General features: G+C 40.7%; 1 protein-coding gene and 1 long non-coding RNA gene across 5 annotated transcripts in view; one reads left to right on the forward strand and one right to left on the reverse strand.

Annotated features, from left to right (window-relative positions):
• Positions 1–1097: 1097 nt before the first annotated feature.
• The window catches only part of col4a5 (collagen, type IV, alpha 5 (Alport syndrome)), a 71083-nt gene continuing 48497 nt past the window's right edge, over positions 1098–23683 (reverse strand). The window contains exons 22-51 of one of the 3 annotated variants that reach the window (XM_005464061.4): positions 23506–23576; positions 22963–23154; positions 22705–22873; positions 20751–20843; positions 20539–20643; positions 20245–20342; positions 19747–19897; positions 19547–19660; positions 18385–18552; positions 17872–17961; positions 17485–17631; positions 17310–17408; positions 17129–17218; positions 16349–16488; positions 16122–16248; positions 14593–14772; positions 14438–14488; positions 14123–14308; positions 11892–11900; positions 10914–10922; positions 7785–7918; positions 7595–7667; positions 7420–7491; positions 7139–7267; positions 6470–6568; positions 5116–5328; positions 4861–5038; positions 4661–4775; positions 3608–3780; positions 1098–2897 (exon numbers count right to left, since the gene is read on the reverse strand). In XM_005464061.4, the coding sequence (XP_005464118.1) occupies positions 2816–2897; positions 3608–3780; positions 4661–4775; positions 4861–5038; positions 5116–5328; positions 6470–6568; positions 7139–7267; positions 7420–7491; positions 7595–7667; positions 7785–7918; positions 10914–10922; positions 11892–11900; positions 14123–14308; positions 14438–14488; positions 14593–14772; positions 16122–16248; positions 16349–16488; positions 17129–17218; positions 17310–17408; positions 17485–17631; positions 17872–17961; positions 18385–18552; positions 19547–19660; positions 19747–19897; positions 20245–20342; positions 20539–20643; positions 20751–20843; positions 22705–22873; positions 22963–23154; positions 23506–23576 (3557 nt within the window). In that variant the 3' untranslated portion in view covers positions 1098–2815. The remainder of the gene's footprint in view (positions 2898–3607; positions 3781–4660; positions 4776–4860; positions 5039–5115; positions 5329–6469; positions 6569–7138; positions 7268–7419; positions 7492–7594; positions 7668–7784; positions 7919–10913; positions 10923–11891; positions 11901–14122; positions 14309–14437; positions 14489–14592; positions 14773–16121; positions 16249–16348; positions 16489–17128; positions 17219–17309; positions 17409–17484; positions 17632–17871; positions 17962–18384; positions 18553–19546; positions 19661–19746; positions 19898–20244; positions 20343–20538; positions 20644–20750; positions 20844–22704; positions 22874–22962; positions 23155–23505; positions 23577–23683) is intronic. The other 2 variants (XM_005464062.4, XM_005464063.4) reach the window with 2 other exon arrangements.
• Positions 11908–14743, forward strand: LOC102079177 (uncharacterized). Of its 2 annotated transcripts, none has more exons than XR_267881.3 (4): positions 11908–13790; positions 14135–14230; positions 14423–14500; positions 14614–14743. It is a non-coding gene; the product is annotated as an uncharacterized LOC102079177 (long non-coding RNA). The 2 variants fall into 2 exon arrangements; XR_267880.3 differs by lacking the exon at positions 11908–13790 and adding an exon at positions 13797–13990.

Here is a 23683-nt window from a genome sequence, read left to right on the forward strand (position 1 = left end):
GGACTAATATGGGGGTTGTCCTGTTAATATACACTCATCAGCCACTTTATTAAGCATACCTTTTTAGTACTTGATTTTTACCCCCTTTTGTCTTCAGAACTTTCTTAATTCTTCATGCCATAGATTCAAGCTGCTTGGAGGTTTTGGTCATATTGACATGATAACATTAGACAGTTGCTGAATATTTGTCACCTGCATTCATGTCGTCAATCTGTTGTTCTACCACTTCCCAAAAGTGCTCTATTAGCTTGAGATCTGGTGACTGTGAAGGCTATTTGAGTACAGGGAACTCATTGTCATGTTCAAGAAACCAGCCCAAAATGTGCCAAGACAATATCCACTATCCTGAACTGTTGATACAGGGCAGGATGGATCCATGGTTCCATGTGGTTTACACAGAAATTATGACTCTACCATCTGAATTCTGCAACAGAAATCCTCAATGACTAATCAGACCAGGCAACAATTTCTTCCAGTCTTCTTTTGTTTAACTTTGGTGAGTAAAATCCGTCTTTTTTCAAATGACTGTCAAAGATCAAGCCTTTTCTGTCCAAACGCAACCTTAATACAGCCTTTTATAACCTCTTGTCTTGATTATTGCATGATTACTGCAATGCAATGCACTCTTTATCAGAATCAGGCAGGCCTCCGTTGCTCGCCTACAGCTCGTGCAAAACGTGACTGTCCAATTTTCATCTGGCAAGCAAAAGTACATCACTCCAATTTTAGCTTTCCTTCACTGGCTTCCAGTTCGTTTATCAATCCATTTTAAAATCCCTTTATTTGTCTTTAAGTCTCTTAATAATTGTGCCCCATTTTATTTGTCTGAGCTGCTGCACCCATATGTGCCACCTCGTTCTCTCAGGCCAGTGGTATGGTAAATATATATATAGAATATATACAATATGTATATATGTACATACAATCTAATTCAATTACTTTACTGTCACTTGGCACAGAAGGAGAAGTGAGGACTAGTAGATTGTAACTGGCAGCCGAGCCCTTATTTTCTTTTACTTTAAATCTAAATGATCCAGATTGGTGACTTATAAAGAAATCACCCACTTTCTTAGTCATAGTCATTTATGAAGGCAACACTTTGGACATAGTATTTATTTCAGTCTTAAAAGTTTATAACAACTTCCGGATAACATAAAATGGAAACAAAACAACAAAAAGAAAAAAAAAATGCACATTTTTTTAATCGCACCCCAGGCTGACACAATTAGAATTCATAAAAGCAGATTTGAAAAAAAAAAAAAAACACAAAACAAACAAACAATAAAAATCACAGGGAAATATTTCACCCCCCCACCCCAAACAGCTCGCATAGATTTACAGTACATCAGGAATCTGTACGCTCAGACCTGTGTTACCACACCGTGAAGCCTGAACACTTTATCCAATTTGGGATAGATTTTCAAGCCAGTAAAAGTGGATTTGAAAGTGTTGGGAACAAATGCAGCCCCTTCAAACTACATCAGGATCTTTTATAGAAAATCCCAGCACCTGGAAATGTTAAAAAACACCAAAAAAATGTCCCTGCTTTCTAATCAAATAGTGAAGAATTCATTTGAATTTCTGAATTTTTTCTGTTTCCCGCGTTGATATTTGAAACAATTTCCAATCATTCAACTAGCTAAAAGCAAATCCACTTTATTGCAGTGGAACAATACAAAAGGTTGAAGCATTGGCATTGTTAATATCACATAAGACTGTTATAGTTTCATGAAAATGGCTGTTTGCGTTCAGTAGTAAGCTTTATTTTTTCATGAAATGCAATGTATGACCATTTCGTGGTTAAAATCAGCAAACAATCTCTCCACAGCCGAATAAAGTTTATATACTTTTTTATCCTCTTTTTTCAAATATATATTTATTATATATAAAATACTGTTTCATTCATAAAAGCCTTACTTTGTACAATATCTGAGTCAACGTGCGTTAAGTGAATGTGTGAGCTAAGAAGAACCTGGAAAATCGCTGTGCATAACAAACAGTTGGTAGTGATTCAAGCTAATACACTAAAAACAAAAGTGTTTTACACAATATACACATTGCATTACTTACAAAAACAAAAAAATAAGCAAAAGAAGGTGATATGGTTAGCAAAGAGTGGGAGAGAGCAGGGTTATTACTACGAAATGTAACGTAAAACAACAGAAAAAATAACAGCGATAAAGACAGGGTGTGCGAATGAAAGGTTGGTAAATTTTTAAAAAAGCAGTCATTCTCACTACAGAAAGCTCATCGTCAGTGCATCTGTCATCATGGATGTTCCGAAGTCAAAGTGCCGATTTGGTAACTGTGAAAACCATCCACTCCTTATCAAAACTAAAATAAAATAAAGAGTTATTCTGTCACATTTTTGCTGCACCAACGTGTCAAACGTAATTTTTGGAAAAAAAAGGGGGAAAGGGAACAAAGATTCTTTTGGGAAAGAAGGGAAAAGAAAGAAAAATGCAGTTTTGTTGTCACACATCCATCGTGGCACCATGAATTGAATATATTCTGCTTTCATTTTGAGGTACTTCTTAAGACAAACAAAGACTAAATGTAAGATTTGTTTACGTCAGTTTTTTTTTCTTTTTTTTTTCCTTTTTCTTTTTTTTTTAAGCTGTGTTGCACAGTAGCACCATTGTTTTAGTTGTAGTTTGTTTTTCCGGAAGACAATGCACCATTGGAATTCCAACTCATCGTGACTGCCCCCACCCGCTGCCACGCTCATCTACTGTTCGTCCAATCGTCTCTTGTCATCGATGGGCGTCTCTCCCCCTCCTGGCAGTGGTGTGTTTGCTTGGTGGCATGCATGCCGTTACGTGCGCTTCATGCAGACTGCACAGCGGCTCACACGTGTCCGTAGGCTACCTGCCTTGTAGGTCTCAGACTGGGGCTTGCTGTAAGAGCCATAAGTATTAAGATGGTTAAGAGAGGGTCATATTTAAAGTGGGTCATATAAGTACTGCATTATACACATTCATATATACATATACATTCATTATACACTTTATTAGGTACACGTTCAACTGCTCATTACTGCAAATACTAGAATACAGAATACTGTTACATTACTGCAACTCAACAGCCACTGAATTTAGGGAAATAGACATGGCAGAGGAAGAGTTGCAAAGAATTTCAATTTGAGCAAAATGGGGAAGAAATGTGATTTAAGCAACTTTGAACATAGCATGGTTGCTGGAGTCAAATTATCTGGTTATAGAGTTTTAGAGAAAGGTGAACTACTGAGATTTTCCTGCAAAACTCTAGTTTTTACAGAGAATGGTCTGAAAAAGGAAATATCTATTGAGCGTTCTTATCAGCTCAAACCCATCTGGTTTTAAGCTGATAATAAGGCAAAGTTAACTCAAATAACAACTCATTACATCTAAAGTTTGCAGAAGAACATCTTCGAATGAGCTCCAGCGGCAGAAGACCAAAAGAAAAATTCTGCCTGTTCTGATGAGTCTTAATTTCTACTTCAACATCCAGATGTTAGGGTCAGAAATTGGTGGTAATAACATAAAACCATGGATATACCCTGCTGTGGGTACAATGGTTCTCATAAATAAATTTTCCCCTTCACAGACGTTTGCACATGTATCCACACCTGAACATCTCAGAAGGTTCCACGGTGGCTAGCCAGAAGCTGTAGGAGTTAGCATAGAAGTTACATGTCCCTCTGCCGTGGCACTCAATGAAAGGGGAGCTGCGGAACTCCTCCAGGCAGGAGCCGGGGGAGGCAAGAGCCTGACCGGAGCCCTCTGCACCCGCACTGGTGTGCTGTGGGGAGAGAAAGAAGAATTAGAATTGGACAGAAGATCTCATTAATTTTTTTTAGTTTTCTTAATTTATGAACCCCTTCTGAAAGGGGAAAAAAGGCAGAAGATGGGGGTGCTGGTCACATTTGCTGTGCTGGTGTAGTTGCACCAAGCCAACTCATAGCAGTCGACAGATTTTAGTCACACAGGCCTAGAGACCTTGGTCTCAAAGAGGTGCACAGTGCTGCACTATAAACTTGCATGCAATTGCTTTGGTTGCTAGCAGACTGCAGCTGTTGCCTATAATTTGAATAGAAGTTTTTTTACTTACTGAAGGTTGTCCTATCATGGCAATCAACCATACTTCAAAATGTGCAACAGAGTCCATTTGATAGCAAATGGACTCTGTTTCCATTTGTGTCGCAAAAGTATCACTGCTGCTCGCTGAGTGGTTGCAGTAGTAGCGTTGTGTTGTGTTGTGATTTGGCACTATAGGAATAAAACTGAAATTAACTGAAACTGAGTGTTAGTACAGTGTGGCTCTCACTTTGTAAAATATGATTAAAATAGACAATAAGGAGGGGTTTTTTTATAGGACATGGCAACCATCTGACTGACACCACTGCCATGTGAGTGTACAGCGCGCTCAGTTTTTCAGTCTGTTCAGTTTTATTGATCTTTTATACACAGTTGATGAAGAAAACCAACTACTGTAATTAACCGGTACAGGCTCCTGTATTTTGAAAACAGAAACACTCATAGCTTTTGTGTACCGCCAAAAGAATTTGTGGTTTTGGAAAGCAAGGTGCTGCTGGAAGATCAAGCCAGTGTGAGATTTTAGTCAAGGTGGGGATGCAAGTGTCTGAGTGTGTGTTTGTTTGCGTGTGTGTGTTATTTCCTACCATCATAAAGGAGTATCCAATCCACAGTACTTCCCAGTTTTCAGGGCAAGAAGGAATCTGAATAGTCTGACTGTGAATTGCAATCACCATGGCGGGAGCTTCACAGACTCTACATCTGGATGCACAAACATAGGAAAAAACACAAGATTTACACACTTCCCTGAATTCAACAGTACTGCCCTTCCCTCCTCCCATCATACCTGCTGACATAAGGCCTGATACGCTCTCCCACGAAGGGGGCCATGTTTTCGGGCATGGGTCTGTCCGTGGACAGCCAGTAGGAGTAGTCGTTACGGGATGCGAAGTTGCAGACGTTGTTGATATTGCAGAACATGAAGGGCATGGTGCTAAATCTGCGCAGGCAGCTACCAGCTGTGCCTGAAAGAAGACGGTCAGTTATATGAACTGCTTTCTGACAGCTGTCTGATACAATGCAACTTCTAGGTAAAGCCTACCAAGGTCCTGTCCGTGTGCCCGCTCGTTGCCTTGCACGTACAACAGAGAGTATCCATTATAGATAAACTTAGTTCCAGTGGGGCACTCTGGGTCATCGGTGGTCTGGCTGTGCCGGGTGATGAGGAAACCGTGAGCAGCAGAAACTGATCCTGGGACACCGGGAGGACCTTGTGGACCATCTGAACCACGGGGACCAGGGTTGCCAGGCTGACCTGTGATAAGGGGAATGTCTGTATTAGCAATGAGAAGCCTCAGGGCGGCAACAGTACCAGTATCCACAGAAACATCAAAATCTCAGCCAAACGCTCACATAACCATTTCTACGACTTCCAAAGCTAAAACAACAAACAATTAAAAGAGCAGCTAAACAAATTCCGCAAAAACATGTAACCAAAAAGCACAGATTCCCCCATTCACTCGACAGCATGTACATGGACAACCAATGTCTCTGCTGAAAACAGACATCTCTCAGATACCAACACTGCAAACTTTCATCATGTTCCAACCAAAAGTCACTAAACCAACAGCAAAAGAAGACCAAAATTACATTCATGTTTGAAAAACATTACCATGAATTCTGTCTTACCTTTAATATCTTGCTTACAAAACTTAAATCCATCGCGATAACACCACATTTCCTCAATAACTCCATTTCCAAGTGTGCTTTGAGAGAAGTTTCCCATCAAAAATAACCATTTTCCACCTTATTAGCTTATTTATGCACAAACACATTACATGCAAGTCCACTATTGTGTACAGTTGTGAACTTTGCTGTGTTTCACTCCAGCAGCTTTATCTTTCCACAGATAACATCCATATGTTGATTCATGGTTTTCTTGAGTTTCTGGTCTACTGCAGCATATTCTCAAAGGGGTAATAGAGAACAAAATAGGCCAGATAAAATCCTTTGTATTTTTCTCTGTTCCATCCTAATTTCCTTATTAGCTTGTTCGCTTTATTTTGATACGTAGACTTTTGTCATTTTCAAGCAGGAATATCACAAAGAACCCTGGGTCCTAATAGGTTAAACTTATTCTTTTTCCAGCTGCTCCCTTTAGGAGTCACCACAGCTGATCATTCGCCTCCAATTCCACCCTATCTCTAGGACCATCCTTTGTGTGTTCTTCGTCACTACACCCATGAAGCTTCTCTGTAGCCCTTCTCTTTTCCTTCAACCTCCATATTCATCCTTTGTCCAGTATATCCTTTTATATCCGGTAAATCTTTGATTAGCAAATAAATAAAACTTTTGGCCACGACTGTACATACACTACTAATAACGTTTTCTCTTTTTTTTTTAACCAGGGATAACATACAGAGTAGGTCAGTAATGAGACTCTCTGCCTTACTTACCAGGCTGACCTCCCGGACCAATGTCTCCCTTCCTGCCGGGAGGTCCGTTGAAGCCAGGAGGACCATCGTTCCCAGGACCACCAGGGTCACCTTTGATACCTGAGACCAGGAGGCAGGAGTAGCAATGACTCCATCAGTTTTTTCCACCTTAGTTCATTTTACTCATTCCGTTCACATTATATTAGGCCAAATATAAAATTGTCGTGGTTTCTATATTGTACAGCACTTGTGTGAGAAGAAGAGCCTGTCGTATACTGTCTGAGGCAAAGAAAATTCATGACAAAATGTGTAACTTACAAAGTACTGCTTTTACTTTTAAATTCACTGTGTAATCTGTCCCCTAGCATTATGGAAAATGTCCAAAATATTCGGCCATGCTATCAGAAGTAATAATAGTACAAAATCTTATTTTAGGATCACAGATGTGGCCATAATGTACTCCTAGAAATCATTTTGTCAGTATTTATGGAAATACAAAATCCCTATTTAATATGTATTAAATGCAAAAACCTCTTTCCTCACAACTATAAATGTCTATAAAAGCACAGTATAGATAGCTTTGTAGGAAGTGCTTCCCCTTTGGGAAGAGCAGCATAATCATTTGATCCTGATCCTGTGTCTTTTATGTTACCTTTATCAGTTCCCATCAAAGAAACTATATTTACTTACCTGGGCCTCCAGGTTGACCAGGCAAACCAGGTGGTCCTGGAGAACCACGTAGGCCCTGAAGACCTGGGGGTCCCCGTTCTCCCTTTAGCACAACAGGAGGCGAACCTTCACCGGGATCACCCGGAGTGCCTATTAACATGACAAAATTCTCCTGTTAGCGCACTTGTCTGGGGGTGAGGCGGAGGGAGACAGAACAAAATAAAGCAGCAGCACAGATTTTTCTTTTGAAGGTAGTCTCACGTCTCTTCACTCTAGAAGAAAAGGATAACATGTTGACCTACCCCGTTCTCCAGGTAATCCACGATCTCCAGGAGGGCCACTGGGGCCAGGATATCCAATATCACCCTTCAATCCTGATAAAAACAAATCTTTAGGCTCTGTTCACAATAAATGCTGATGACTAAAATATGTTTTTGTTGAAAAAAAGAAGCACAAATAATGTTATTGTGAACAAACCAGGGAATCCAGGAACACCAGGCTGTCCGGAATCTCCCTTTATACCAGCGGGTCCAGTAGGACCGGGTGTGCCCTGAGAAGAAAGGGGTTTAGAGATATTGTGAGCTCAGCTAATGAAAGACAAAGAAATATAGATCTGCATTCTTTTAGGCTCAGAAGATAATGAAGTAAATGTGAAACAGGGTGTTACCGGATTTCCCGGAAAACCAGGATCTCCCTTCTGTCCGGGGTTGCCAGGAATTCCAGGTATGCCAAGAGTACCCTTTTCTCCCTTAACGCCACCAATTCCTGCGGGTCCACGAGGACCTTGTGGGCCGGGTGGACCTTCACACGCAGAGAATGAAAGGTCAGATGTGATAACATAAAAATAACACAACACTGTTGATTATGTGGTTTTTTCCCCCCACCAGGGTTCTGATCACATTTTGATCTTAATTAAGCAATTAAACAAAACATTTTTGGCTGATTTACTTTTATGCTTTCTTATGGGTCTTATTCTGATGTGAAAAATGATTTGTCCCCTTCCTGATTTTACTTTTTTTGACACAGACATGTTTCAGATCATCAATCAAATTGTAATATTAGACAAAGATAATCTGAATAAATACAAAATGCAGTTTGTAAAGATTCGTTCAATTTCACTAGCCACACCAAGGCTGCTGAAATTACTTAAATAGAATGTGTCTGACAAAATGAAGTAAATTAAAAGATCTAAATTAGCAACACATCACTCCACCATCTAAAGAAATAGCTGAGAAACAAAGTCACTGACATCTATCAGTCTGGAAAGGATTACAAAGGCATTACAAAGGCTCTGGGACTTCCCAGGGGTGGTCGCCCTACCAAAATTAATCCAAGAGCACATCAATGACTCATCCAGGACGTCACAAAATAACCCAAACAACATCTAAAGAACTGCAGGCCTCATAGGTCAGAGTTCATGATTCAACAATCAGAAAAAAACTGGGCAAAAATAGCGTCCATGGGGGAGTTCAAGGAAAAGACCACTGACCAAGAAGAACACAAAGGCTCACACATTTACAAAAAAACATCTTGATGGACTTCAATCAGATTGAGATTCAACAATCAGAAAAAAACTGGGCAAAAATAGCGTCCATGGGGGAGTTCAAGGAAAAGACCACTGACCAAGAAGAACACAAAGGCTCACACATTTACAAAAAAACATCTTGATGGACTTCAATCAGATTGAGATGCTTTGGCATGAAGTTAAATAAGCTGTTCAAATTTGAAAACTCTCCAATGTAGCTGAATTAAAACTATACTCCAAAGAAGAGTGGGCCAAAGTTCCTCCACAGTGATGTGAAAGAGTCACTGGCAGCTATAACAAATACTTGATTGCAGTTCTTGATGCCAAGGATTTGGAAGGTTTGGAAAATTAAATCATCATTTAAAAACTGGATTTTGTGTTTATTAAGATTATCTTTGAAACATGTAAGTGTGACAAATGTGAAAAAGTATTTGCATGGTTCCTTTTTTTAATCCTTCAGACTGAAGATTTCCAGGTGTATTAATAGTGAACCCTGAGATTGATTGACAGAACGGGATAAACACACATGTATGTTATTGGTAACTAAAAATCATGGTAGAGAAACATTTTAAGAAGATCTTCAGGTAAAAACAATCCCGAAAAACAGTAAACTTGCAACTTGATTGTGTGTAGGTTTTTTTTGTGGTTATTAGTCTTGGGTGAACTGTCCTGTGGGGTAAAGAAAGGATGAACTGAACACTCAATTTATAACATAAACCGTCACATAAATCCAGAGGTTAGGGCCGGGGTTAATTCATCTTCAGATCATTAACAGTTTTGTCATACAGTTTGATCCCAATGTTTTTGGGCTATTACACATTTTTGTACTCTTGCCTCTGCACAACAGCACAACTACCGTATTTTCAGCACTATAAGGGGCACTAAAAATCCTTTAATTTTCTCAAAAACTGACAATGCGGCTTTATAATCCGGTACCCCTCATGTATGTAATCTGGTTGTGTTTACTGACCTCGAACCAATTTTATGTGGTACACGGCGCTCAAAAATCTGTCAAAAAAATGTTTTAGTATGACTTTGGTAAGCTATGAAGCCGCACCGCTTGATGGATTGTCTGAGCATTACGGCTACCGTAGAAGAAATGGACATAAATATAAAATATAAGGACTGTTTTTAATACTTGGATAAAAAACATTTGCAGTAGGTGACTACCTTAAATCTAGAACCCATGGATGCCACAAAATGTACTGTATCTCCTGCCTTGACATGCTCTTTCAGGACTTTATTACTGCCAACTCCAGTTGCTGCTTATTTATCTAGTTTTGGATTCATTAACTAAAAAGCACGCTCGATTAGGAACTGTAGGCTGCAGTCTTGCAGCATTTGGCTGAATCTGAGCAGAGAGTAGAGCCCTGTACACGAGTCATATTTCTATCAGAAGTTATCAGTAATTGCTAACGATGTGGTTCATGTAGTGTGTCTCAGATCAAGAGCTGTTTCTCTCTTATGTACTTTTCTCTTCCCATTACCCTGGTACAAGTTTTTTTTTTTTTTTTTCCCAGAGCTGCGCAGACACTTTTAGATGTTTTCTGGCAACCTCTAATCTGGCCTGTTCTTGAGTGTAACCAGTTGTTTGCACCTTGTTGTAAATTCTCTGTATTTACATTCCTTAATGTGTCTCTTGATGTCGACCATGACACCCCTACCTCCTTGAGAGTATTCTTGACCTGGCTTGATGTTGCAAAGCTGTTTTTCTTAAACATGGAAATAATTCTGTGATCATACTTAGTTCTTCTGTGGTGTTCAGTGCATTCATCCTTTTTAAGAATGAACTAGTGGTGATTTGGCCACTCTAAATTACTACAAGTCGTTCCTGTCGCTCTAAAAGGTTCATTTCTGTTCAGTCTATCCCCTTGCAATCAAATCCAGATCTTTCATCTGCTTAATTTGTCACAAAATAAGAAGGGAACAGGCCTCAGCGTGTAATGGGACTGCTTTTCAGTCAATTGTTCAATTACTTTTGAGCCTCTGAAAAATTTGGGTCTGTGCATAAAAATGACTTCTAAGCAGTCATTGCAAAAAAAAAAAAAAAAAGTAAACACATAGAGCTAAAGCTGAAAATCTGCACTTCGATTACATATTGATAATTTGATTCAAAACCCAATGTGGTGGTGCACAGAGGAAAAGTGAAGTGGATTCACACTTTTACATGCTTTGAACTGAGAGAAATTGATGTGAACTAACCCCGACCCAGCATGAAACTCAGTTTATATGGCTACATCTGTCAAACCCATAAAACCACTGGAGTCTAACCTGGAGGACCTAGGGTTCCCAGAATTGCCAGGCAAACCGGAGCCGGGATAAAAGAATGGGGCAACAAAGAAGAAGAGAAGGTTTAGACAAAGGTAGGCATCAGTACAGAAACACAGTCATACCTGACAAAGAAAGAGGTATTTCTCCTTTACTGAATAAACCATGGGGCCTATTTGGCTTGATTTAATTCATGCACAATGATGTGGTATGTTAGCGTTAATGCCAGCTGTCTGCTTTTAAATATGTTGCTGTTAATCTTTTACAAATGACACTGATATGTATTCATATTTGGCATAATTTTTTTTTTGTAGTCAATCATTAACATGAGAACCAACAACAAACTAAGGTAATGTTAACTGCCACCATTAACCTTGTTTAAGTAACTCTTTGATAAGTGACAGCAGGATTACCATATGCCCTGTTTTTTAGCCAGTGAGGTCTTCAACCAGTTTTTGGTTTTGGGCTTTTTAACAGGTTTTGCAGGCAATAACAAAACTATAGCTAATAGCCTGACGGCCTTATCTTTCAAAGATAAAAAAAAAAAAACACATTAAAACACAGTATATACTCAATACTTAATGCTTAAATATAATCAAACACAATGTGAAAACAACTAAGGTGAGTTAGTTATATGATGTGTTTTGTATTTAAATTCTGTGGTGCTGATACATTCTGAATTTGCTGCAGCACCGACATGTGACCCAGATCATCCACATGCTGATTTGTGTTGTGATTATCATGATCACACTTGAAGAAAAAGAAAATCTTTAATAGTGGCTTACTTGTAAAAAAAACCCAGTGTATTATGCTACCATCAGAGTGCATGGAAAGTGAAAAGAGACAGTTGTTAGGAGGAAATAAGGAGGAGATGCAGTGATTTATCATCTATTTGTTCCTAAACTGATCAGAGAGACGTTTAACTTGGTCAGTGCTGCTGTAAGAGACATGCAGGAGAAGTCTGGATGCCGTTGATCTGACCTGCAGGGCCTGTGGCGCACAGATGCACGAGTTGTCACGCGAAGAGGGCCCGCCACACCAAAGCGGGTGGGATCAAGCCACAGGAAACAGGAGTAACATATAATAACATTGTGTCACCCCGACAACCCCAAAAACCTTTTCATGTAGCCTGATGCAGGACTGGATAGCAGTCGGTTCTGACAATTGCTTTCAAAAGATGTGGCTTTTAAATAATGGGTGATTTCCTGTAAATATACACTCGCTGCCGCTTATTAGTTACACCTCGCTAGTACTGGTTTGGACCCCTTTGAGCCTTCAGAGCTGCCTGACCTGATGATAAAATCAGGATGAATCCATGCTTTCATGTTGCGTACTTTTTAAATCTGACCCTACCACCTGAAGTCTGCAGCAGAAATCAAGAGTCAAGAGCCAAGCAGTGTTTTTCTGATCTTCTATTATCCAATATTGGTGAATCTAGCTGAACTGTAACCTCGGTTTCCTGTTCTTATGTGACAGAAGTCACCCAGTATGGTCTTCTACTGCTGTAGGCCATCTGCTTCAAGGTCTTCTTTTTATTGTGTATTTAGTTATGCTCTTCTGCATACCTTGGTTTTAACAAGTGGTCATTTAGATACTTTTTCCTTCCTATCAACTCAAATCAACCTGGCCCTCCTTTGACATCAAACCATTTCCAGTGATATTTTTTCTTTTCCAGGTGAAACAGTAAACCCTGGAGATGGCCGTGTGGGAAAACCCCAGAAGATTATCAGTTTCTTAAATACTTGTGTGGCACCAACAACCATGCCACATTTAAAGTCATTTAAATTAAATTTCTTCCACATTCTGATGCATACTTTAAACTTTCAACTATGTCTACATGCTAAATGCATTGAGTTGCCACCATCGGCTGATTAGTTGAATTGGTGTACCTAATAAAGCGGCTGATGAGTATAAATAAAACCTGCACATCTACTTTCATCTTTTTTTTACATAAAGAAAGATCACAGTGCTACAAATTTGTTTCGGTTGCCTGTTATTACAGATGCTTCCATGAATTTGAGAATAATTTTTAAACCAAAAAGTATCTTTAAAAAAAGAAGAAGAAATAGTTTTAAACAGGGATGTTTTTCTGAAAGGGTTTGTCAGGAGAGTCTACTCTTTCCAGCACTGTACGAGACTTGTTCTCAGTGTGTAAAAACACACACACGCATGTGTGCTTTTGTCGGGACGAACAGTGTCCATGCAGATGGCTGATTGGTGAGACAAAACCAAAGTATGGCAGCAAAGCCAGACACAAACCAACGACAGCTCTTATCCAGAATTGAAGAGTTTTGCTCTTTATGCTAACAGGGTAAATGAATTACTACAGCAGCAGTATTTCTGTCGTCATCGAAACATCTTTAATGACAGATTTTTGACTGAATCAGAGATTTTGGTTTGTGTCTGCTTCACTTGTTTGAAGTTCTCTTTTCTTCAGAATGGTTCACAAACACACAAATACCCACGATTCAGTGCTGTTGAGAGACGAATGGATTACAGCTTTGCCAATGACCAGACCAAGAGAAGAGGGCAAGGGGGTGAGGAGACATGAGGGCGTATTGTTTTGTGAATAAAAACATTTTTGGATGATGATGAAGACACAACAATGTGGCATAAACACATGCACTTTTCGGGACGTAGTCATAACCCCAGAGGCAAACAGTGATTGGTGTGTGATGAGGTGAAGGAGGAGAACACTAACATTTACTCATGAGACCAGGGTGGTGTTGACAATAATCGGACAGGTGTGTTGGTTCTCATACCGGCTGTTTGATTGGTGCAACAATCTCCCATGCAAATCAAGGAGATGGAAGCGTTCACGTTTAAAGTGGAGATTCTGCCATTTGCTGTCTGGTTTTCTGTGGTTACCTACAGGATTGGGTTAGTGGTTCTTCACGGCTTACCTTTAAATCTAAAATTTTACAGTGAAGTGGAGCATCATTCAGCAGAGATATCCAAAGAACCAAGTAATCTGTATGATGCCTATGGGGCAATTGGTTGTACAGCCATTTTCCTGCAAGTCTTGTGATGCAGTTAAATGCAGGGAGGCTGATTTTTCAAAGTTAACATTATGTTTATGGGTAAGAACGGAAGAATCCTGTCTCTGGTCACTGATTGCACAGTATAGTTATTATTAATACAATAATCATCTGAAAACCAGGCAGCAAATTCTAGTACTAAATGTGGTGATAAATACTGTGCAAGTGCCTTACCTGCTCTTCCAGGTAATCCAGGGGGTCCTGTGGCACCTTTAGGGCCTGGCAGAGACAGCCCAGCAGGCCCAGGAAAGCCAGGGGCACCGTTTTCACCAGGGCCACCAGGTGAGCCTGGGTCTCCTTTAGGGCCAGGAAAACCAGGGCTGCCGGGTACACCAGGAGGACCTGTGTCTCCCTTGATACCTTAGCACACAGAGAGACAAATTAGAGAATGCTGAGAAAATAAATGTAACTAACCTGCAAAACCAGCAAAAAATCAATAAAGAATACACAGGTATGAATATATATGCACTACAGGTGGTGGTAATTCACCTGGCAGTCCTGGACTTCCAGCAGGACCCGGACCACCGTAACCTGGAATTCCTGGAGGGAAAAGTAATGAAAGTATTTATTTTTGAGTAACACAAAGGAAATAAATTTTGAATGTACCGCAAAATTACAGTTTCTGTAGACCCCCTGTGACTCACCTGGTTCTCCTTTGACTCCAGCTGGTCCTGGAATCCCATCGCGACCTGCCTGACCTTTCTCTCCTGGTAGACCAGACGGTCCTTGTGGACCAGGCCCTCCTGGTCTACCTGGAGCTCCTGAGCTACCTGGGGTACCGGGCACACCGTCAACACCCTTAGGACCGGGGATACCAGGAGGACCTGACAAGAGAGTAGAAAGAGAAGATCGACCCTAGCTTTGCTTCAATGAAAAGAAGTCCCATTAACACAAAAACTGATCATGATTGACAGAGATCAGCAATCAACAATGAAATCTGAACATAGATGCTGACCTTCTTATCATTTTACATCATTTCATTCTTTATCGTTTCACTCAAAGAACACAGCACAGGTATATTTTCTAGGTAAACCGTCCTTTTACTGCTGTTCTAGTAACCAAAGCAACCAGCTACGCTCCTCTAACTGGTTGCTTTTTGATGTACAGAGAGATCTGGCAGGTCGATAAAGCATTTTTTAATATACACCTTGAACATGGAATAATTGTGGCATTTTTGAGATATTTTGAGTTGTGTGGCTACTATATTGGTCAGGTCTCACTTGTAAAAGAGACTGCCATCTCAAAGGGAATTCCTAGTAAAATAAAGGTAATATTAGTAACAGATTATCACAATAAAATTCCTTCTTCACTCTGATATAAAATACATGTGACTGACCAAAGTCTTTCATCCAAGGCATGATTTTTCTAAATGCTTGAAATGGTAACGTGACAGACTCCTTCTCTAATTCCTTGAATTCTCAAAGTCGACTCCTTTTTTCCCTTTTCTTTGGTCCAGTGAAGGCAAAAACTCACCCTCTCCAGATTTACCAGCCAGAACCATTAATTGTGTTTTTATTTCATGCTGTTTTTTCTTATTGTCTTAAAAAAAATTGTAATTGTATCTTTAATAGATAAAATACTGCCGGGTTCTCGAACTCCAGTCCTCGAGGGCCGGTGTCCTGAAACTTTTCCATGTGTCCCTGCTGCAACACACCTGAATAGAATTAGTAGTTCATCAGCAAGACTCTATAGAACTCGACTGCATGCTGAGGTGGCAATTCAGCCTTTTTTTTTAAACTTTATACTTAATATTTATTTATTTTTTCCATTTAAATGTGAAGTTACAAAGGTAGGACCGTAAAAAAAAAAAGCTAACAAAAGAACAAACAAACAAACAAAAGGAAAAAAAGATTATACCATCTGGGGAGAAAATTCATATATATTTGTTTACGAATTCAGCCATTTGATTCATGTTACAGAAGCTCATGAGTGAATGAACATGGTGCAATAAAAGTACTTTTAGAAGTACATTTTTTCCAAATACTTGCATTTACTTAAAGTAGGGTTAGGGTTTGACACTTCAGCATGCAGTCAAGTTCTATAATCTTGCTAATGCTGAAATGCTGCATTTGCAGTTTAATATCAGTAACTTATTTCAGCTTTTTATTCTTAAGAATAATTTCTACAGATGTAGAAAAGAATTCTTTTCTACATCTGTTATGGTCAGACCTACCTTGGAATCCTGGGAGTCCGGGGTCACCTTTGTCACCTGGTCTTCCTGTCACACCTTGGGGACCTGGTAATCCTGGGTTTCCTTTTAGTCCTGGATTTCCTGGGTACCCTGGCAGGCCTGGATCACCCTACAAAGGATGTAACACAAACTTTTAATGTGCACCAAAATATTATTTATAATAATATTTGCAATTTTTACCAGGAAATCTGAGTGGCTGGATTATGCACCTTTTGTCCGGTTAGTCCAGGCGGTCCGACGCCAGCAGAACCTGGCTCACCTTTGGGTCCTTGGTAACCAGGTGATCCTGGCTGTCCTGGGGATCCTGGTATACCCGACACGCCTGGTACACCTTTCTGCCCTGGTGGTCCTGTGTGTTCATTAAAGGAATAAGTTGCAAATGAAGTTTAACAAATGTTTAAAAAAAAGAATGTCATTAAGATACAGAATCAGGTATTCTCTTCCTTAGTAAGACTAACCAACACACCAGTGCATCATTGGTTTGTGGGCAACCAATATAGGTTTTCAGAACTTTGGGCACCACCATCTTGCTTTGAAAGCCAGAGTATATGAAAGAGGGACTAATAATACAAGGACACTATGTAAACACTGTAAAAAAAAAAAAAATACCCCGTTTCATTATTTTACATTTATGTCCTCTACATGAAATGATAGTTAAAAAAATCAAATAAAAATGATCATCATGATATATCAAAAAATTGTTTTAATTATAAATTTACTAGGAAATATTTACTGAGTTATTAAATCAAGTGATAAGCAAGCACATTTTATTAAGACTTCAATTAAATTAAACTCAGCTGCCAAACAAGTCATCTCCTGCTGGCAATTAGAAACAATGCCGGTTTAAGTCCCTTGCTCTATAGCAAGTTACAACATTTAATAAACAAGGTGTAGACCTGAAGGATATTAATTTGTATAGGCATATTTCGACACACAACCCTGGCCTTTAATTACTAACACATACAGCAATAAGTTTTGATAAAAAGCACCTGGGATTCCCATGTCTCCCATTTGGCCTTTAGGTCCTGGAGACCCAGGAATACCTGGACCTCCTTGGCGACCAGGATCTCCTTTAGGACCTGCAAAAAAATTAAATAGCATGTTAAAAATCTGTTTCTGTCTGTATTTATGTATGTACTTAGTATGTATGCATTAGGGGTGAATTCATACCTGGAGGTCCAGGGCGGCCAGGACTGCCGTCTGTTCCTGGAAGCCCAGGGTCACCAGGGAGACCAGTAGCACCTTTTGGACCTGGAAAACCTGTTCCACCTGTAGAAAACCGATATGTAAGATTAAAGGCAATCCTTTTACTATTTGAGGGCAATGAAAATGTTTTCATCTCTACCTGAAGGTCCAGGATCTCCTTTTTGTCCCTTTAAGAGCTGCGATGGATCACTGGGTCCTGGCGGTCCCTGGAGGCCCATGTCTCCCCTCTCTCCTTTAGTACCAGGAGTACCTGGTGCACCGTCTCTACCTGGAAATCCTGGATCACCTACGGAGATGCATCAGGCAGGTTGTTTCATGAGTAGCTGTTATATTATTTCTCATAGCTTATGCAACCAGATCCCAGGGTTTTAAAGAGATTTTTTGCTGTAGGAAAAATTATCATTCTGGATATATTTTGATGATGCTGTACTGATGATGCATGCTGAATGCGTGCTGCATATGTCAATTTATAACAATAAGTGTTATCATACATGATTTTTGTGGTAAGTATGGAGTGTGTCAGTACCTTTAAATCCAGGAGCACCGGGTCCTCCTGGGGTTCCCGGTCCTCCAGAAGGTCCTGGAGGTCCAATGGGACCCATGTCTCCTTTCTGACCTGCAGCCAGGCAGGCATTACAGAGGAGACAAAGTTAGAATAATCAATAAACCAAAAAAGTAAATATTTAATTACATACAAAACACATAAAAATGTCTATTATCATTTAGTCAACTATTTCTAATTGGTACCTTATTAACTTTTTTGGTGGCAGATTTAGATTTCCTGATAACTTTGTGAGCTAACAACAATTAGCTAGCCTATAAGCTGCCTTTATACTTAGTCATGCAGACATTCAGCCAGTCTTTTTGTAGTTAGTAAATGCTCTAAATGATCGACTGCATAGTGTCATAATGACAGTTTTTTGTCCTTTGCTTTATCAACTTGTGACAGATAATGCTTTTTGTTGCTTTTCAAGATACCAATATAGCTAATGTTATTAATTTACAGCCATATTTCGATGATAGAAGAGTGACAGCTTACCTGGCAAGCCAGGCAAACCATCGCGGCCAGGTCCTCCAGGTGGTCCTGGCGTTCCAATTGGACCTGGAGGACCTTGAAAACCTGGAGCTCCTGGGTCTCCTGGTGGGCCTGGGATGTCTAGACCTGGAGGGCCAGGGTCTCCTTTTGGGCCATCTGATCCTGGCAGCCCTGTAAAGATGATTATTATGACTGTCCTCTTTTTCTTTAGGAACAACATTTGAACTGTCAGGTTAACAATAATTTGAAGGCAAACATTTTTACTCTCCACTCCCCTGGGCGGTCAAGATTTTGAGGGGTTGTCCTGGTTCCCACTTCTGCAATATTGGAAACAGTGCTTCTGGATTGGCAAAGTAGGAAGGAGTGGTTCAGCTCCAGGGTTTATATACATAGAGTTTGCTCTATGTGTGCTTTTGGGTATATGACCACACCCCTAACCGTGTCCTGTGGGAAGCATTTTGGAAAAATAAAGTATTGGGGCCCAGTGTTACAAGCTAGTCAGTCCCTTTGTTCTAATAGTCAGGGTTTGGGTCATATTGTAAGTCAGACTTACAGTCCAACGTTCTCCAGACTGGAGAATGTTGGATCCTCTAGGCACAGCCAATGAGCAGAGTGTTTCCGATTCTGTGGCTTCAGAAACACCACCAATCAGTGAACTCCATCTTGCACCAGAGTGATTTGTAGCCAAATATAGTGGCTAGGATGAAAATTATTGTTTTCAAGTCTGAGGCCATGTAGAACCTCAGCTGTACAGTAGACTCCTTACTTCTGGCTGGCAGTGAGTTACTGCTCCAAGTAAAGGGGTTTAAGAATTCTGGGTTATGTTCAAGAGTGGAGGAAACTCTGAGCTAAAGACTGACAGATAGACCAATGTGACGTCCGGTTTACAGAGCTGAGCCTGAAAATGAAGTAGCCAAATTATAGAAATAGGGTTGAGCAATGTTCCCGCTCTTGGCATCTGCCTGGGATAACTACTAAAAGCCACCTGGGTGAGGTGTCTCCTGCATATCCTACTAGCAGGAGAGCCCAGAGACAGAGCCATATAGATCAGATTATGTCTAACAGCTTAAACTGCCGCCCCCTCGACCAAGACACCATTAGACGGCAGTATGGATATTCTGTAATGCTGAGTTTTCTCTTTACAGTCAAACCTTATGTGACTTACCTGGTGGTCCCATCGGGCCTTGAGGTCCTGGGAGACCCGGTGGGCCTGTTCCGCCATAAGAGGGGGTTCCAGGGGGGCCACGAGGTCCAGGTGTACCAGGTGTACCAGGCTCACCTGCACAGGCAGAGGATAATGTGTCGGCTCAAAGTTCTGGCTTGGCGTCATTTTGTTCTAAAATAATCACACAATTGAAAGAGTACCTTTGAATCCTGGAACTCCATCAGCTCCAGGCCGTCCTGACAAACCAGGGCTACCAGGGAAACCGGGATCTCCCTTAGGTCCAGTGGAACCTTTAGGTCCTGGTGCTCCTACTAAACCAGGAGGACCAGGACGTCCAACACCAGGTTCACCCTGTCACATACATAACCAAAAAGAATGTCAGGCACAAAGGGAGGGACAAACAGTACAGTTTAGGACAGAACAAGAGGCATTTAATGAAAGCTATTAATAAGAAATGAGCTATAGTCATCACAAAAATGTGTTCAGTTGAATTTTCTTTCAGGTTCTAAAGGTTCATGGGGAAATGTGTTGCCTAGAGAAAATTGCTTAATATAAGAAAACATAATCATATAAGTCATTTTCTAATTGTAAGAATTATTTTAGCCTTGTTATTTTAACCTTCTACAGTTAAATAATGTTAGTAAAATTGGTATTCACAATTATCTATTAAATATATTAAAATATATATGTACACGCACCTTTGGTCCAGGAAATCCCGGGTCACCGGGACGTCCATCTATTCCTGGTCTTCCTGGTCCTCCAGGGGCTCCTGGCTGCCCGGCAACACCTGGGAATCCTGGAGGAGGAAAGAAGTGAGTGTGAGATGAAGAAGGTAACAATGATACAAAAAGCAGAGAGTGGGGTATGTAAGGACGTTGTTAAAGTTGTTAAAGAGAAGGCAATGTAAATAGGAGTGGACAAAGGAAGACAAAAAAACAGAGGTAGAAAGAGCAAAGAAAGACAGATAGAGAACTGTTTATTGCTATCTTTGCCTTTTGGTCCTGGAGGTCCTGGCAGTCCAATGCCTGGGATTCCGGGTTCACCCTTCGCTCCCGGTAAACCAGGAAAACCAGGCTGTCCAGGCTGACCTGGTACACCTGACAAAGGGAAAAGACCAAATTAGGCAATCGGGCAGCATGTATGTTACTTTAGATACCGTAAATGGAAAGTATGTTATTTTACGACAAAATAGTGACTCGTGTACCTGGTGAACCAGGCTGCCCAGGCTCGCCATCCCGACCTCTTTCTCCTTTGGCCCCTTTCTCTGTCGTTGTCTGACCAGGTTCACCCTTAGTTCCTTCATGATGACAAAATGCAAAGATAAAAGGTTGGATGCTTTCAGTGAGCAGACAGCAGGAAAATTGGACATGAAATGGATGTCAAATAGCCTGTGGGAAAAATCAGTGTCCGTTCTATTTTGCAATGCTTTCCTTATGTTAACTTACGTAAAATCATTTTCAAAGTTCAGTATCAACACCTCTGTAGGAGATTTTGTGCAAGATGTGGAAAAAAAAAGTTTTGATGCAATGAACTTGTCAGTACATTCCAACTCAGGCTATAGCTTGACAATATACTGGGTTTTAAAAATGATAGATAGAACCTCAGAGATAAAGAATGTGAAAATATAAATTAGATCAACACATAATATACTTTGCTGTGTTGTGAGACACAGCACTGGTCTAAGAAGGTAAGGTACAGTGGGGGAGATAAGTATTTGATCCTCGTAGAAGTCAAACAGAATTCTGGCTCCTATGGTTGGGTGTGTGCCCATGTGCACACAGATTACGGTCAATAATAACATCTGATCTGAGCTTATTATGTGTATAAAGCGCACCTGTCTACAGAATCGAAATTTTCTATTCTGACCTTTCCATCACCATGGGCAAGACGAAACGACCATCAAAGGACGAATGGGCTAAAGTTTCAGTGTTATATTAATTGTTGGTGATTATGTGGAAATGGAGGAAATCAATCTCAGTCTGGAGCTCAACACAAGGGGTAAGGATTATTGTAAGAAAGGTGATTGATTACAGGACAGGAGGAGCATGTTAATAGTCAGAAGGCAGTTGGGACCACGGGTAACACACTATGCTGTAATGGGTTGAAATTCTTGAGCAGGGAGACCCACAAGGTCTTAGATGTACAGGCCCGTCTTAGGTTTGCCAGTGAACATCTAAATGAGTCAGAGAAGGCTTGGAAGAAAGTGCTGTGGTCAGATGAACCCAAAATCAAAATATTTGGCATCAACTTGAGCCACTATGTCTGACAGTGCTAGAGCTGTTTTTCTGCTAAGGGCACAGAACGACTTCGCTGCACTGAGAGACCAATGGACTGGGCCATGAACTTGTACGAGAAAGTCTTTCCCTCTGTCACTAAACTAAAGATGCGTCTTCCAGCGTGAGAGTGACCAAAACCTACTCACAAGGCAACAAAGTGGTGGCTAAAGAAGAAGCACATTAAGGTCACTAAGTGACCTAGCTAGTCTCTAAAACTCAGTCCTATAGAAAGTCTGTGAAGGTTCTCAGTCATCCAGGTCATCGTAGTCTAAGGAGCTTGGAAAGAAAAGCGTCCAGATGCTTTTCGTTCCAAGCTCCTTCAACTCTGTGGAAGGAGCCGACGGTTCACGTTACCAAGTGGCAGCCAAGAGAGCTAAAGGATTTGTAATGCGTTTCTGTAAAGAGGGTGGACCTGAGATGTGTGCAAACCCGGTGACCAACGCCAAGAAACATTTTGCAAGTGTTCTCGCCAACAAAGATTTGTCCAGCAAGTACTACATCATGTAGTTACAAACGACCTCGCATAGATGGATCTGCGCTGGGAGTAGATGTACTTTTGGAGTAAAATGTACATTTGAAGTTTTCTTTGGGGAATTATCAGAAGGGGGGGGGGGGGGCTGTTTCTGCTACTACACACGTAGACATTAAAATGAAAAACCTGGAAATGTCCCAAAAATGTACCAAGAACACAATTTAGACTCAAAATCTATTTACATGAACTTTGAGGGCCTATAATAATCGCTCCCTGGATATGCTACAGTACAACACATCAGGTGATTTTGTTTATTTTATCATGAATGACTAACTTGTATTTCATCACAATGGCTCTCATTGAATATCTATCTATATATATAAGGATAAATGTAAAATGATTCTTTTTACCTGGTGCACCAGCAGATCCCGGTCTTCCTGAGACACCCTGGATACCTTTCTCTCCACGAGGTCCTGGATTTCCAAACCCAGGAAGACCAGGGGGACCCCTGTCTCCTGGATTACCGGGGAAACCTGGCTCACCGGGGAGGCCTCGTTCTCCTTTCACCAACAACGAGCCCTGTCACGGTTGCAAATACATTAGTTGGGGTTAGAGGGGTTTGGGTTAATTCAGATAAATAATAAACAGACTGAGTGGAAGTCACTCACAGGAGCTCCTTTAGGCCCAGGAGGCCCAGGGGCTCCGTCACGACCAGGCGTCCCTTCCAGACCGGGCAGACCAGGTGGTCCAGGGAAGCCAGTGTCACCCTTCTCTCCCCTCAAACCATTAACTCTGATGGGATCACCTGGATCTCCCTTCTCTCCATTGAGGCCGGGAGGACCTTGAGGACCAGGAGGACCCTGAAAAGGAAAGAAGCAAGATGTCTTGATGCATGCTCAATCATCCAGGTAAGGAAATCCCCAAAATTGATTCTGTTCACCCTGACGTAGCCTTTTCAGTGGGAAAAACTTAAAACGCTACGTCCAGATGAACAGAATCAATTTTTTGGGAAAGAAGCAAGAGCCAGGGACAGGGAAGTCAAACAGAGATATTAAATTAAATTAAATTAAATCAAAGAATACCAAAGAAATAATGGAATTCATTAAGAAATCTTATTTTTCTGATGAAAGAAATTGTAAGCAACACATTAATTATATCAGTTCCACAATGATAATTAACACTTTTGGAAAGAAAAAGTAAGATATACTCACGCTGGGGCCAATAGAGCCAGGTGTTCCTGGAAAACCTCTGTCTCCCTTGAAACCTTGGGCGCCTTGAGGTCCTGATGAAGAAAAAGAGAAGGACCATAAATACGTCTGTCCTGAGGTGTACTAAACTTCAGTGTCTTTATTGTCACATTTAATGTCACTACTGAAGGACCACTAAGCA

This window comes from Oreochromis niloticus, linkage group LG3, assembly GCF_001858045.2.
Source record: "Oreochromis niloticus isolate F11D_XX linkage group LG3, O_niloticus_UMD_NMBU, whole genome shotgun sequence".
Lineage (NCBI taxonomy): Eukaryota > Metazoa > Chordata > Actinopteri > Cichliformes > Cichlidae > Oreochromis > Oreochromis niloticus.